Source organism: Octodon degus, unplaced genomic scaffold (assembly GCF_000260255.1).
Source record: "Octodon degus isolate 3935 unplaced genomic scaffold, OctDeg1.0 scaffold00008, whole genome shotgun sequence".
Taxonomy (NCBI): Eukaryota; Metazoa; Chordata; class Mammalia; order Rodentia; family Octodontidae; genus Octodon; species Octodon degus.
Window position 1 is genome coordinate 4,924,382 of NW_004524584.1, and position 17,077 is coordinate 4,941,458.

A 17,077-nucleotide genomic window follows, 5' to 3' on the forward strand; every position below is an offset into this window, starting at 1 on the left:
GTTCTGTAGATGTCTGTTAGGTCCATTTGGTCTAGGAGTTTGGCGTTGAGACAGGGTTTCTCTGTGTAGCTCAGGCTGGCCTTGAACTCATTGTGACCCAGGCTCAAACTAGTATATTTTGATTCCTTAAGATTTTGGTTGCTCTACCATAGGATTTTTGTTTTGTGGTTCCCATAAGATTTTCAAAAAGCAGCTTTTGATGATATTAAACTATTGTGTTAGTGACATAACTTGATCATAAAGACAAAAAAGAAATAGGGCTAGGGATGCTCTTCAGTGGTAAAGCACTTATGAGCATGCATGAAGTCCTAGGTTTGAGATCCAACACCACTGAATATAATAGAGGAAAGAATATATATAAAAAAAAAAAATGCTGGCTGGTGAGATAGCTCAGTGGTCTAAAGTGCCTGCTTAGGCAAGCACGCAGGGATCCCCAGCACCATATGCCACACCAGCCCTGCCCCCGGAGTGGGCTGAGCCGGCCACAAAAAAAAGCTATTCATTCCATTCCTTCCATATTTTGAATGTTTGATGGTCTGTTTTACATCTTCCTATATTCCCTGCCTGTTAACATAATGCGACGTGTGGTGTAGTGTAGTTTGGTTTGGTTTGGTTTAATTTTGAGAGAGGGTCTTTCACTCAGTTGCCCAGGCTTGGCTCAATCTTGTGATCCTCCTACCCCAGCCTCCCATAGTTTTGGGATTACAAGTGTGTGCCATCATGCCCAGCTTACTTTTTTTTTTTTTTAAGTCTTCACCTTAAAGAGATGAATGGTTTACATGCCATGTTTATATATTATCTTACCTGTAAGTTTTATACTTTCCAGTATTTTCTTCTTAATCACTAATATCACTTACTTATGGGTTAGAACTCCTTTTAGCATTTTTGGAAGGACTATATCTGGTAGAGGTATAATCTCAGCTTTTTATTTGAAAACATCTTTATCTCTCCTCCATTTTAAAGAATAACTTTGCTGGGTATAGTTATTGGGAGGAGGGGCAGAGTTTTCCCTCTTTAGTACTTTGCAATATTAAGCTTTTCTTTCCTAGCCTTTAAAGTAGGTGTTCTACTTTTAAGGGCTTTCATTTTCTTCATCTAAGCCTAGTAACCAAATAAGTGCTCTTCTGATAGTCTCCAGTTTTCTGTAAGCTGTTTTCAGTCCTCTTCATTCTCTTATCTCTTCCAACTATATATTTCCAAAAGCAATTCACTAATTCTTCTGTTTGTTCTGTCCTGTGTATGAAGACTTGTATTGTGATTTTGTTTTCACTTAGTGTACTTTTTAGTGCTAGGATTTTTTAAATGCTTATATCTCTGTTTCTCTGTGTTCTGAAAGTTCACTGAATTTGTTTTAAAAGGAATTCTTCCAAGAGATTGCCATACTGCTTCCATCTGGTCAGATTTTAGTGTCTAATTTGAACATTTAGGGAAAATCTTGGTTGCCTGGAAGTTCTTGATGTTTGTAGTATGAAACATCAGCTACACTATGAAAGAGTAGTTATTTGTTCCAGTCTTTCTAATCTGGTCTTTGTCTTTCCAGAGATTGTAAGGAGGCTATTCTCTCTCAGCCTGTAGCCACTTCCACTATTTTAGCAGTAGATATATAGGCCACCCTATCTCCAGGTTTGCTTAAAGTCCACTGTTGGTATGTTGTAATATTTCAGGATTACAGGGCAATCCAAAGCCAGATTTGACCCAAATCTACAGTTGCTGTGTTCTTCAGCATAAACTAGTAGAGTAGCTAAAAAGGGTGGTCCAGCCCTGCAACCCTTTCTCTGAGACAAGGAAGGCCCAGAATCCTCATCCATTATCACCAATCTGTGGTGACAAACTATAAGACACTGCCTGCTCTGGGTATAATTACCATGGAGGAACTAGCTCCAAGCTCTTGACCACCAGCACAATGTTTGTGTCATACCATGAGCCCATAATCTACCAAGGCTGATGTAGAGTTAGATTTCACCTGCGTCTCACAGCCACACAAGAACTTCACAATCTAGAGGAAGGAAAGTATGCCCTAGGCCCACCCTGTGGTTGGCAGTGCAGAACAAAACTTGAGTATCTCACCTGCATGCAGATTTCCACCTAGCACCAGGGCAGATCTAGAGGCTGCATCTGCCAGCTCTGTCCTGCATACAGTGGGCTTTGTTTTCTATCTAGTTCCAAGGCCCACCTTCATGAATCCAGCACTAGGTTTTAAGGCCAAATTCTGTGTTAGTAGAGTATTACTCCCCACTCTGCTTCCTGGAGTTGCAGGTGCAATGGTAGCGACAGTCTCATTACTCACAGGGCTTATGAAACTCTGGGGGCTCCATTAATGGGGCATGGCATGAGGACAGCTTTTCTGGGACTCTGTCCAGCACTTGGTTTCACCAGGCTTGATTTAATTTCATAGTGAAGGCCTGGACTTCTTTCTCCTTTTCCTAAGCTTCAGGCATCTATCCTGATGTTAAGGAGTGAGATGACAAGGAGATGTAAGGGGATGGTGTGGGTATTGTATTTGGTGTGTGTGTCTGTTGTACTCTTCCCCTCCTCTCTACTTTTTTTCCTACTACTGAGTATTGGAACCAGGGAACACTGAGCTACTTTTTATTTTGGTTTTGGTACCACTACTCAAACTCAAGACCTCGTGGTTGTCAAGCAGATACTGTACCACTGAGCCATATCTCCAGCCTGCTACTTTTTGAGACAGTATCTTATTAAGCTAGTCAGTCTGGGCTTAAACTTGTGCTTCTTCTGCCTCAGTCTCCCAGCTAGCCAAGATTACAGACAATCTGCTGTCACAACTGTCTTTGATGTTTTTTGTTTTGTTTTTTTTTAATTTCTGTATTTAGTACCAGGGTCTCACTACACAGATTGGCTCATGGTGATTCTCCTGTTTTCAGCCTTCCTCGCACTGGGATTATAGATGTGTGCCATCACACCCAGACTCTGTCACCAGCTCATTGTGCCCTAGGGGCAGAGCTAGCGTGGCATGTGGGACTAGGGATGGAACTCTGGTCCCTGCACTTGCCAAAGCAGGCGCTTAGTCTGCTGAGCTATCTCACCAGCCCTTTGATGAATCTTTTAATTATATTAAAGCAGGCACTATGATCTCTCACCTCACTTTCTTAGCTCTTATGAAGGCATGTCAGTGTGTAAATAACTGTTTAAATTAGTGTGTGTTGATTGCTGAAAGATCTTACTCAGCCACCTTGGTCCCTCATCTATGAACCTGAATTTTTTTTTTTATTTTTTCTTTTCTTTTCTTTTGGTTTGGGTTTTTTTTTTTTTTGGTCCAGTAATGGGGATTGACCTCAGGACCCTGTGCTTGCCAGGCAGGAGCTTATTCTACTGAGCTATCTCCCCAGCATTGAATCCGAAAACTTTAATACTGACATTTTAAATCTGTCATTTTCCCCTGAAGAGGACTTTAGCATCTTGTAACTTTGAGCTATATTGCTTTTCTGTGTGCATACATCTCTTTCTTCTCATTTCAGTTGTTATTTCTTGTGTAACTGATTGGTTTTTAGGACTATTGCATTTAATTTTCATATACAGTAAGTCCTCGACATTCAGACAAATTCCATTCAAGGACAATGTATCTGTGAAAGTTCATAACTCAGTGGTCTAAGCTCCTGCCTAGCAAGTGTGAGGACCCGAGTTTGATCCCTGGTACCATATGCCAGCCCTGCACCATGCCAGCCACTGAAACTGGGCACAATGGCACACGCCTGTAATTCCAGCTCTGGAGAGGCTGAGACAGGAGGATCACTATGAGTCCAAGATGTGTACCAAGACTCTATACCTTAATTAAAAAGTTCATAACTCAAATGCTCATGAGTCTGGGACTGTTTGTAAATTACCAAATTTTCTTTTCATTATTGATTTCTAATGTCATTGTGTTGTAGTAAAAGGTCATGTATTATTGACCTTAATCTTTTTAAATTTATTTTTATAAAACATATGGTCTATCCTAGAGAATGATTCTTGTATATTTGAGAAAAAATGTGTAGTATGATGGGAAAATATAGTGAATATTTAAATTTTTTAATGAATTGCAGTAAAAGACACATTGCCACAAATCCCCCTCAACATACTACCCATTGCTTCAAAAACACTTATGCCATCGTTTTGGCCACTTGTGGAAGTCTTCTTTCCTGAATATTTAGTTCTGCTGTTACTGCTTCGTGTCCTGCCTCAACTCAATTATTTACCTGGCCATGGACATTATGTCTTTGGGAAGAGCCAAGAGTTGCAGAGTGCTCAATCCAGATAGATGAGTACACAACATAATTTTACAAGCCTGCCTTTCCATTGATGGCACTCAGCGGCAACATTCACTGTATTTTTTATCATATGTTGTAGACACTGACAAAAAAAAAAAGACTTTCAGAACTACTGCAGAAAGTAGCAAGAAAAATGGGATAAGTGTATTCAAAGGGAAGGGAGACCTGGGGTTAATGGCAATATGTCTTTTGTTATAGTAAATTTTTCTATTTAAATATGCACCGTATATTTTGATTACTTCTTATATTCTTAAGTTGCTGGATGGAGTTTTGTTCTACAGTTTGTTCAGTTTAGCTGATTTATAGTTTTATTTGTTGTTTAGGGGTTTATTCTGTTTTTTTGAGACAGGGTCTCACTGTGTAGTTCAGTATGGCCATGAACTCACCATTGTACCCCAGGATAGCGTCAAACTCCTGACAGCCCTCTTGCCTCAGCCTAGTGCTGGGATTGCAGGCATACACCACTATATTTGGCTCTTCTTTGGGTTTTTTGTTTCGATAGTTTGGTTTGGTTTGGCTCAGGTCAGTTTAGTTCAGTTCTGCTCCTTTTGGTTTGGTTTTTGAGACAGGATCTTACTATGTAGTTCAGGCTAGCCTTGAACTTGGAGGTATCTTCCTGTCTCCACCTCCCCAGTGCTGCAATTATAGGCGTGTGCGACCATGCCTACCTTTATAGTGTTTTATAAATCTTCTGTTTCCTTATTAATCTTTTACCTATTTGTACTATCCATTTTTTCCACTTTTTGGGGGAAGGAGATGTGTATTTATGTTTTGTTTTGCTTGTGGTGATGGGATTGAATCCCAAAGCCTCACAAATGTTATCCACATTCTCTGCCACTAACCTTTTCCCTCAGTCTCTCTATCCATTGAAAAGTGAAATGTTGAAGACACCAGCTGTTTTTACTGAATTGCCTTTTTGTCCTTTCACTTCTCCCAGTTTTCTAGTTTCATTGGGGCTCTGTTAATGGACGTTTTAAATTGTATGTCTTCCTAATAGGACACATAACATTATAAAATATCATATTCTGTCCCCAGTAAACTTTGTCTGATATTAGTGTAACTCCTTTAGATCTGTTTTGGTTATTATATGCATATTAAGTGTATTGTCCTTTTTGTTTTTTGCCTTTGTGTCCTTGAATCTGAAGTATGTTTCATGTAGATGGCATATAGCTGGGTCATATTTCTTGTTGCTGTTAATTCAGGTGACAATCTCTGGTATTATGCTTTTTTTTCCTATACTTACTTTGCATTTTTTATTTTTTTTTCATTCTTTCTTACTGCCTCCTTTCATATTGAGTGGATGTTTATTTTCTAGTGTAATATTTTAATTACATTAGTAAGCCTGAATTGTATTTTGTTGTTCCTTGTGATTTTCCCAGACCTTATAATATACATTATACCATAATTTAGTTCAGTTTTGGGGGGATTTTTTAGGGTGGGTTTTTTGTTCAGTCAGTTATTTTAGGGGGGAGTTGGAACCAGGAATTTAACTCAGGACCTCGCACCTCTAGACAGGCACTGTGCCCCTGAGCTATATCATACCCTAACTATTCAGATTTATTCTCATTTCTAAGGAAGTATATATAGAAACTTTACTTAAATATAACTCCATTTTCTTCCTTCCTCTTCTGTGATACTATTTTTTTTATAATTTTTTTAAATACTTTCATTTATTTGTGTGTGTGTGTGTGTGTGTGTGTGTGTGGCCAGCTCAGCCCATCAGGGGGCGGGGCTGGCTGGCATGTGGTGCTGGGGGATTGAACCGTGGTCCCTGTGCTTTGCTAAGCTTGTTCTAAGTAGATGCTTTAGACCACTGAGCCATCTCACCAGCCCCTCTGTGATATTATTGTTATACATAGTACATCTGTTACAAGCCCAGTGCTATAATTATTATTTGATATAATCTTTAGAGGCTGAAATCATAAAGGAAAGCGCATATATGTTTCTGGGCTTTGAATATAAACCTTACTATATACCATTTCTGGTTCTCTTCTTCGTATGGATTTGAATCACCATTTGATTAGTGTAATACAGCTTTTCTCGCGCTTACCACTTTTTGCTTATTATGAAATATTTTTTATTGGCCCAATGATACAACATATTGTTGCCCAATAATAAATTTATTAATTAAGAAAATAAAGGATAAGTGAGCATCAAGTTATGTGGACTTCTATAACTGCCTACATAGTTACCTTTATTGGCATTCTTTGTTTCTTCATATACATTCAGATTATCTTCCAGTATTTGTATTCAGCTGGAAGAGCTTCCTTGAACAGTTCTTATAAGACAAGTTTGCTAGTAACAAATTGATCATAAGTTCTATATTTGAGACTGACTTTATTTTCTCTTTAGTTTTGAAACATTGATCTTGGACATACAATCATTATTTGAGGGCTAATGATGCAGCTTTTGTAGTGTTGTCACAAGGTCCTGGGTTCCATCCCCTTGACAGTAAAAAAATTCTTGCTTTTACTCTCAGCACTTTGATTATGTCATTCCACACTGCCTTCTGGCCTCCCTGGAGCTTTCTAGCTGGTGATGAGAAGTTGGTCTTAATTTTATTGAATTTCTTTGGTATATAATGAGTTACTTTTACTACTTTTAAGATTGTCTCTTAATATTTGGCTGTTAGCATTTTTCCTGTGAAGAATGTATGTGGATGTTTTTGCAGTTGTTTGGAATTTATGGACCTTTGTGGATTTGTAAACTAAATGTGTTTTCTCAAATGTAGGAAGGTTTTAGTCATTTCTTTTTTCTTTTCTATTTTTGTAGTATTCCTACTGTAAATGTCAGCACTGTTAATGGTGTCTCACATTTCTCTTGGAATTTATTCATTGTTCTTCATTCTTTTTTCTCTTTTCAGGTCGTATAATCCCTTAGTAATATCTTCAAGTTTGATTCTTTTTCTAGCTCAGACCTACTATTGACCTCCTATAGTATATTTTAATTTCTGTTATATTGAACTTTTCAACTGCAGATTACCATTTGGCAGCTGTGGGTGTAACTCAGTAGTAGAGCATGGTAGGCATAAATCTCTGGGTTCCATCCCCAACACCAAAAATAATAATAACAAAAATAACTTTCTTTTGGTGCTTTTGGGTTGGTTTTTTTTTTTAACTCATATTCTCAGTTTCATAAGATATTATCATCACAGTTTCTTCAGTTCTTTAGATATGGCTTTTCAAGGAAAAGTTCTTTAGATAGTTACTTGGAAATTTTGTAGATCAATTTCCTATTCCTTGATTTTTTTTTTCTAATCTATGCATCATATTTCTCTGTTTCCTAGCATATCTCATACATTTTTCTTGAAACTGGACATTTTAGATAATATACTATATAGATTGTGAAATAATTATTTACCTAGTTTTGATACTATTTTTTTAATCTTTTAAGCCAATTTTTTATTTTAAAAGAAAATAAAAACAAAAACAATACAGAATTTCAAAACAATATGATAGGTGGCCGAGGAGACAGCTTGCCAGGCAAGCGTTTGAACTGAGTTCAATCCCCAGTTCTGACAAAAAAGAAAGAAAGAAATTGTTGACTTGAGTCTTTAAGGGGCTGGGGAGTAGCTCAGGAGAATAAGCGCTTGCCTACCAAATACAAGGGCCTGAGTTCAATCCCCAGTTCCGCAAAAAAAAAAAAAAAAAAAAAAAAAGATAGGAAATTACAATGGTTATTATATTGTATATTATTATCTTCAATATAGTTGCTCAGATTACCAGATACAGGCAAACAAAACTGATTAAATAATATAACTGCTAACTGTTCTTTTCATTGAACTAATAGAAATTAGCAGTACAATTATCTTAGAGACTTTTTTTTTTTCCAGGATCAGGGATTGAACTCAGGACCCTGTGTTTGCCAGGCACGCACTTAGTCTACTGAGTTATCTCCCCAGCTAGTTTTGATATTAATTCCCTTTTCTTTCTAAAGCCTTGTTTACTCTGGTCATTTGTTTAGTTACATGGATGAACAAACTTAGTAAATTTTTCTGCCATGTGCATCTCTGATAATCTCTGCTGGATCTGTTTCACCTAACTTTAATATTTGACTTAGTGACCTTGAAGTCACCCCTTGATCAGTAAATACCATTTACTAATCGAAGGTTATAGATATTTAAGCTTTCTTAGACGGATTTTGTACACATATGGTTGGGTGCATGTGCAGCTTGATAGGTACTGTCCTGATTTAAGATACTTACATTTTGCCCCATGTTTTAAGCTAAGGACTAGCAATTTTCCTGTCAGGTTACTTCTGAGTTGGGGCAGCATTTGAAGCATGTACACAAGATTCTTATCTTAAGAATAACAGTTTCTTTTTCTTTTTAATGTATTTAGTACAAGGTTTACAGGGTCTCGCATATATAGATTGGACTTGTAGTGATCCTCCTGTTTTCAGCCTCCCAAGTGCTGGGATTATAGGCACATGCCACCACACCCAGTCTTAATCACCATCTCAGCACACCGGGGGCGGGGCTGGCACAACAGGCCCAGGGATTGAACACTAGCCCCTGCGCGTTTGCCTAAGGAGGCACTTTAATGTGCCAAGCTATTTGGCCAGCCCTTAAGCATAACATTTTCTTAAACAGAGGAATAAAAAATAAAATGCTGCCCTTCCATATAAAACAGGATATGCCATGATATCCTATTAGCCTATTAATCATCACTAAGAACTGTAAATGAACCATTCTTCTAGAGATGAGATGAAAAAAGCATGTCAGAACAGCATAACCACAAGGAGAACATGATAGACTGTACTCAAACATTTAGCGCTTTTAAAATGAAGAATCACTTTGTATTTTGGGAGCTTTTGTTCCTTTTTCAAAAAATAAAAATTGTATTTACTTAAAGTATATACACATGATAGTTTGCTTTGTTTTGTTCATACGGGGCCTCTCACTAATCAGTTAAAACTGGCCCTGTGCTCCCTTTGTTAGCCCCCAGGTTTGCTCTCGAACTCACAGCGATCCTCCTGTCTCAGCCTCCCTAGCACTGAGATTATAGGCATGCATACCACATCTGGTTCCAAGCTGGCACATCATGTGGTACCAGGGATCGAACTCAGGACTTTGCACTTGCCAGGCAGGTGCTTATGCCACTGAGCTATCTCCCCAGCCCCTGTAACATGATGTTTTGATATATGTTATAAAATGATTGTAATTAAACTGATTAACACAGCCAAGAAATGACCTATCCCAAGAGATCAAGGTCTTGCAAAGTTGTACAAGCCTAGTCTCAAACTTTTTTTTTTTCTTTTGGTACTGGGAATCAAAACTCATGATTCACACTTGATAGGCAGGTGCTGTGCTGCTAAACTATAGCCCCAGCCCTCACCTCAAACTTAGAATTCTCCTGCCTCTTCCTCCCTCATTTTCTATCTAGCTTTGATTACAGTCATGTGTCAACATACACTATTCACCAGAATGACTCTGTCTTTCCCTGGTACTTACATATAGATTCTTAGCTCTGTCATTTGTTGCTACCAGTATTGGTGAATTTACAAGTACCCTCTTACTTGCCCTCCATCAAGATTGCCACTTTTTTTGTTTCTTTTTTTGTCTTTTAAGACAGGGTTTCACCATACAGTTCAGGCTAGCCTTGAACTCACTTTGTAGCCCAGGCTGGCCTCCAACTCAGTGATCCTCCCGAATGCTAGAATTACAGGCATATGATTTCCACTGTTTTTAACAAGGCACGTAGAAAAGAAATTTTCTGAACTCTGTTCCAAATAAAGTAGTACCTTGCAAACATAGCTACACGCTTCCTTATAGTTTGTCTCAGCACCTGGGCATAACTTTTTAACATTTATGCCTCTGAAGAGGGATGAGAAAAGAATGGATGGAACAGAATCCCTCCTCCAGAATAACACCCTGCTCTTAGAGCAGCAAAAGGCTGGGTAACCTGTATTTCTCAGCCTGCCCCTACACTTGGAGTTCAGTTACAGTCATTCAGAGTCCCAGTATTCTCACCATGATGTGCATATAATAGAGCTTCTATCCTATAAGTTGAAGCTGGATAGGGAAAAAAAGAATCTTGGTGTGTTTTATTTTGGTTTGGTTTGGTTTTTGGTTTTGAGCTGTTGCTCACAATAGAACTTCTGCATCACAGATTTAGTGGGTGATAAGAGTAAATGGTGTGCTCCTTTCTTTCAAGGTGGCCCTAGACTGAGGGCTGGGGAAAAGAACAGCCCCCCTTCTTAGGCACCTGCCCGGAGCAGTTCCTACAGCACAGAGTTGCAAAGAGAGAGAACAAGTGAAGAGAACACTTTGTTATTTAAAAGGGTTATAACTCTTGTTGTTTTTACCAAGATTTAATACAGTTTCTTAATAATTTTTCTCCATTTAATATATGCCCTTACAACAATTTGCAAAGACTACATACTGAGACTGGGCGTGGTGGTGTGCCTGTAATCCCAGCTCTTGGGAGGCTATAAACAGGCAGATCACTATGAGTCTGATCTAATAGTGAAACCCTGAACACCCTGTAGATCCTTCCCCCCCCAAAAAAAAAAAACGACTTTACATACTGTCTTTTATAATTTTTACCAAGAAGATGCTTGCTGTGGTATGCTCACATCCTTACTTTAGCATTTCACTTTCTGCCCTGATCTGAACACCTTGAAAGAAAACTTGGTAATCTTTAGGGCCAAACTTCTGGGGAGAGGGTTTCTCCAGTACAATATAAAAGCAAAAGAAAAAATGTAGGAAAAAACACATACACACCCACTTCTCTGGAAAGTATTCCAGAAATACAGGAAGCAAAATCTTAAATTGTCAGTCTTTCTTTCCAAAGGTGGCACAATTAATGTCTTCCTTTAGGGTTCTTCAGAATCTGCAGAAAGTCTCAGATTGAGGGGGGAAAAAATAATTAAATGATACATGAACTATTTACATGAAAATCACTGCTTTTTCTATTACATTTTTAGTCATTCATATCTAGAGAAATTCCTTACTGAGCAGATGATGGAAAGAAGGGAAGATGTATGGCTTCCACTCATCTCCTATAGAAATTCATTAGTCACTGGTGGTGAAGATGATAGAATGTCTGTGAATAGTGGAAGCAGCAGCAGCAAAACCTCCTCAGTAAGAAATAAGAAAGGACGACCCCCACTTCACAGAAAACGAGTAGAAGGTAAGTCTTCCTGTCTCCCTTTATACTATGAGATAAATAATTTGCCTGGGATAAATAAGGTGCCACATAACCTGTTGAAGCAAGATAAAGCTAGACACATGATTTCCTTGTACATTTGATACACAGTTTAGAGCAGTTAGGAAAGGCTACAGAGCTGATCCCTGTGCCATATGCCTCTGATACACGAAAATTTAAAATATAGTGTTGAACTTCATCTTAATATAGGGGTACTGCTAATTTGAGGGAAACAAATTGAGTATGCCAGAATAGCTTTCTAATTCTGTCATTTGGCTGAGTGATTTATTTTTATACTATACAACAGTGATAACCTTTATAGGCTGTGGGAAGCAGGAAGTTGAATTGTTACGAAAATCTGGTCAATGATGCTCTATATCCAAAAAGACTTAAAACTTGCTGTTAAAACAGCATTTCTTTTTGGAGAGAAGCCTCAAAAGTAAACATATTTTTTTTCTCAAATAATCTCTTTCTCCATACTTCTATTAAATTTTCTCCAAACCAAGAAAAGGCAGCAGTAAGCTGAGTACTGCTGTCCTGCTTTTTACAATTTACTCAGATTTCATTCAGCACCTTGCCTCTGCTGAATAAAAAATTGACTTACCAAAGGTTTTATAAAATATGTGACAAATTAATTAGAACTTAAATCTAATGTGTCTTTCATTATTATAGAAGAAATACTACTTGTGAAGAGCACAAACCCTAAAATAAAAGTTTCAAAAAATAAAATAAATAATATAAAATACAAGTTTCAGAATTCAAAGCTGGCTTTCGAATAACTCAGTGGATTAAAATGCCTGCAAGCAGGCACAGGGGTCAGGGGTTCGATCCCCAGGCCTGCTGTGCCAGCCCTACCCCTGGGGCACCCTGAGAGGGCAGTTGAGACTGGGCATAGTGGCGCACACCTGTGATCTCAGCTCTTGGCTGTAAACAGGCGGATCACTGCAATTCATATCTAGTAGTGAGACCCTGAACACCCCGTAGACCCTTCCATAAGGACCCACTACATGGGTCCGATCTATGTAACCCCCCCAAAAAAAGCTGGCTTTCTAATGTATCATGTGACCTTTGAGCTTGTTACTTATCCTCTTCAAGCTTCAATAGTTGATGAAATGAAAGAATACCTAGTCTTATCAGTGTGAATAGTAAATGAGATACTCCACATAAAACACATGATACATGCTATTATCATTATGCCATGATCATATAGTAATGCCTCTTACATAGTTTGTTAGAATAAGTAGCACTTGTCTTTTAATGAGAATAAAACTTGAATCTAATGTAAAGTTTAATAATCTTAACAGAGCTTAAAATTTCAAGTTTCAGCTTTCTTAGTCTTTAGTCCAAAGAATTGATAAAATATATTGTCTTTATACTGTAGGATCATAGTTTTCTATAAAGAATTATTCCATGTCTCTTTCAAAATATTTTTTATAAGATTCTCTATCACAGTTCCCCATATCTGTACTTTTTTTAATTTTACAGGTTAGATGAGATATTTTCAATAACATTCAGTAGATACTTACTGTGTGCTGTATTATATGTAATACTAATACAACTGTTATATAATACTTTATAGTTGTCTTATAAATCAGCTGTGAATTCAACACCCATTCAAATTTTACACAGGAGACACTAAGGTTTAGAGAATTTACATAACAATATATCACTCATTAATGGAAGTCAGTATTATGTTTAAGACTACATACATATCTATAGACCAGACAACCTAATTTGGTAATTGGAAAAGTGCAGAAAAATTGCTTTGTGAATTTGAAATTTACAAAATGACTGAAATGGTTTGTCTAAAGCCCTTATACATCAGAGTTTCATCTGTTTGTGATGAAGAGCACATTAACAAAAACTGTCTCAGTGAGGAGTCTTTAGGCAATTAGACCTATTTACAAGGAGTGAGCATTTTGTAAAGTTACTCATTCAGGTCTGTATCCCACATCTTCCTTAGAACTAGGTTAAGTGCTATAGATCAGGGATTAATAAAAGAGCTTAATGCAGATGGAAAGACAGAAAAAATATACAATTTGAGGGCCAGCCAGATAGCTCAGTGGATTAAAGCACCTGCTTAGGTAGACGCAGAGGCCGGGGATTTGATCCCTGGCCTACCATGCTGGATCTGCCCCCCAGGGCACACTGAGATGACAATTAGACTGGACATGTTGGCGTGCTTAAGAGGCTGAAAAAAAGGAAGATCACTACATGGGTCCGATCTATGTAGTGAGACCCTATAGACCCTGTACTAAATACATTTAAAAAAAAAAAAAAGAAAGAAAGAAAGAAAGAAATATACAATTGGAGTTCAGTGTGACAGGCTAAAAACAGAAGACTTTGGGAACATAGATGGGTGAACAAATTTTTAGTGAATTGGGAAAGATTATCTGGACAAGATGACATGAAATAATGAGCTGACAAATGATTTAAGTAATATGAATATATGATGATTAAACACATCTTAAGAGATTCAGTAGTGGGTTCCAAATAATTACAGTGGCCCTTAACCAAACAGTGACTAGATATTTTCAGAGATAGAAAAACCAATCGAGGAAGTATACATGTGTCTGGTAAAATATTAAGAAACTTGAATGACACTGAGACCGGTGAAATGCTGGATAGTATACAAGATACCTAACATTCATACATTTGTCAGCTTAATGGGGGGGGGGGAGAATTCATACTATACTTTGTTTATTAAAAGTGCTCAAAAAATTGTAAAACTCTTCACATAATAACTTAGAATTTTATATAGGCAAAAACTTAAAATGAATGCATTATTTTATCAGGACGTTTTAGGTGTGCACATGATGCTATCATCCCCTTAAAGGAACTGAAGCCTGATTACAGCACTGAGATAGCCATACACAAAACAAATCACCTACTAATATAAGATAGTATATAATTAAGTCCTTAGTAAGCAGATATGATTTCACTTCCTTCAGAAGTCAAATGCAAATGGGAAGTGTGGGCTGGGATGGGTGATCACAGGAGACTTTCCTGAAGGATTTAAGGGGATGAAAGTAATGAAACTCTTATCTTCACATGGAAAAGCTAGAAAAAAAAATGTTAATTCTCTGCAGTGTCCAATTCAGTGAGGGGATTTGGTGATTCTTCTGTAAATGCCAACATGTCTTAAAGTGCTGCTGCCTGGGTCTCTTGTGAGAAATCAGCCCTTTATTACTGGTGCAAAGGAAAGTTGAAGAGGCCTGTGCTTGACCCCACTCTTTCCTTTCTAAGGTGAATAAATCCTCAGGGATGAACTTAAGAGACATTATGTTGTGTTGATAGCTCATATTTGATGGTTATATGCACTATCTCAGTCTTACAACTCTGTGAGGCCTAGGTATTGATATCACTATTTTATATGTAAGAAAACTGAACTTTGAAAATTTAACGACTTAATACAAAGTCATGAAAAGAAGCGGTAACATTAGGATTCAAAGTATCTGCAAAGCTGTACATTTCAAGTCACTGTTATAACTACCACCAGAGTTTACTCTGTGACATTTTAAGACTCTGACTGGAATTTTACAGATGAAAGTCTGGACAACACATGGCTAAACAGGACAGACACTATGATTCAGACTCCTGGCCCCCTCCCAGCCCCACAGCTCACTTCCACTGTTCTGAGAGAAAATAGCCGGCCTTTGGGAGAGCAGATGCAAGAACCTGAGTCTGAACACGGTTCTGAACCAGACTTTTTACACAAGTAAGTACTAAAAGTTCATTTTCTTGGCCTGTAATTGTCAAACAAAGTAAAATTATTTAAGAAAAACTTCGTTGCTAAGTATGGTGTACATGCCTATAATTCCAGCACTTGGGAGGCAGGAGGATGATGAGGGGAAAAAAAGAAAAACTTTGTTCATGACTGCATATTGCCAGTGAGATCTTGAACATGAAGCCACAGAGTCTAGTTTATACTTAAAGGAATGTAAAAAGTCCACAGGTGTTGTGGATATCACATCTTCAAAATTCAAGGACTTTATTGATGGCAAATCTTTTAGAAACTGAGTACCCAAACTGCAACCCAGAATCCACTTACTGATTGCAAAGTGCCAACACTGCAATTAAATTTGAGTACTGAAGTTGCGATTTAGAAAAAAAAGCTCATACCTTAACATCTTGTCTTTAACTTTTTATTTTTTATTTATGTATTTCGTTGTTGTAGGGTCTCACTATGTAGCTTGGACTCATGGTAGTCCCCCTGCTTTCAGCCTCCCCAGTGCTGGGATTACAGGTGTGCGCCACCATGCCTGGACTCTGTGGCCGGCGAGTAGCTTTCATTTTCTTACTTTTCAATAGAACAGTAACTTTTCACTACTAACATGAAAAGGGTATATTAAAGGGAAGTGAGGAAGACTTTAAAAAGTTTTAGAAATATTAAATAGATACGGTAGTATTATTAAATTACATTCTTTGTTGTTTCTGTGCCAAGAAAGGTACTTTTTGCAAAGTCATGCATGTTGCCAATGAAAATATTTTTTGCTCATTTAAAACAGGTTTTTTTTTTCCTGAGTGGCATATGCCTGTCATCCCAGCACTAGGAAGCTGAGGCAGAAAGATAGCTACAAGTTCAAGACCAGCCTGCACTTAACACAGCAAGACCCTGTCAAAAAATTTTTTAAAAATTTAAATTTAAATTAAAAAATATATATATTTTCTCACTAAGTGCTAATTTTAATTGGTATTGATGTTAGGCAAATATGTTTCTTTTCAGAGGACTTCCAAGAAAGTAACACAGGTTACTTGCTTAACTGAGTTCTAAGAGCTTCTGCTAGGCAGTTCACAGTCTGAGCAACAAATAAATAAAACTATTTTCATTATCCATTTCATTGATTACTAATATTTTGGTTACTTTTTTGTTACATTTAAATTGTTACTAGATAGGGCCAGCCAAATAGCTCAGCAGATTAAAGTGCCTGTCACCAGGTGCAGGGGTCAGGGGTTCCACCCCTGGGCCTGCTGTGCCGGCCCTGCCCCTGGAGCGCACCAAGATGACAGTTGAGAATGGGTGTGGTGGCACTCGCCTATAATCTCAGCTCTGTAAACAGGAGGATCACTTCGAGTCAGATCTAGTAGTGAGACCTTGGACACCCTGTAGACCCTTCTCTAAAAATTACCAAAAAAAAAGTAACTGTTTCTAGATTAAAAAATTTTAAGATCTTATAAATTCCAAGAAAAGTTGCCCTTTAAGAATCAATATCTTATCCTTTACCCACATTAGCAATTAAAATGTATTGTGTTCCATACTCTAGAGAAGGCAAGGGTGATTTGAGATTTTTGCTTTTAAAAGAAAAACTGAATTTTGTGTATTTTTCTATCCAGTTTTGAAATTATTAGTTCCTTATTTGTGTTTCTGTATATAGTAGAATGATGCTGTGAATTAGAATTCTAACCTGACCTTCACAAATTCCTGAGATTAAAAGAGGCTGAAAATTTGAATTAGAAGTACTCAAGCTCTAACTTCTGATAAGAAAACTTTGTAGTAAAGTAAGGTCTTTTTCAAAGCTGTGAGGCTGATCATTGCCACCCACTGAATAATCATTCTTGAGCTGCTGGGTGTCCCTTTGGGGTCTTGTTTTCCCTTGCTTTATACTATAGTCCTTTTATCCTAAGCCTCATAGATTTAATCAAAGTATTATCCCCACAGGA

General features: G+C 37.6%; 1 protein-coding gene across 2 annotated transcripts in view; it reads left to right on the top strand.

Annotated features, from left to right (window-relative positions):
* Stag1 (stromal antigen 1) overlaps positions 1-17,077 on the top strand; it is a 462,283-nt gene that overhangs the window by 442,076 nt on the left and 3,130 nt on the right. For both annotated transcript variants that reach the window (XM_004624996.2, XM_023705036.1), the window contains exons 29-30: positions 11,196-11,401; positions 14,960-15,134. In XM_004624996.2, the coding sequence (XP_004625053.1) occupies positions 11,196-11,401; positions 14,960-15,134 (381 nt within the window). The remainder of the gene's footprint in view (positions 1-11,195; positions 11,402-14,959; positions 15,135-17,077) is intronic.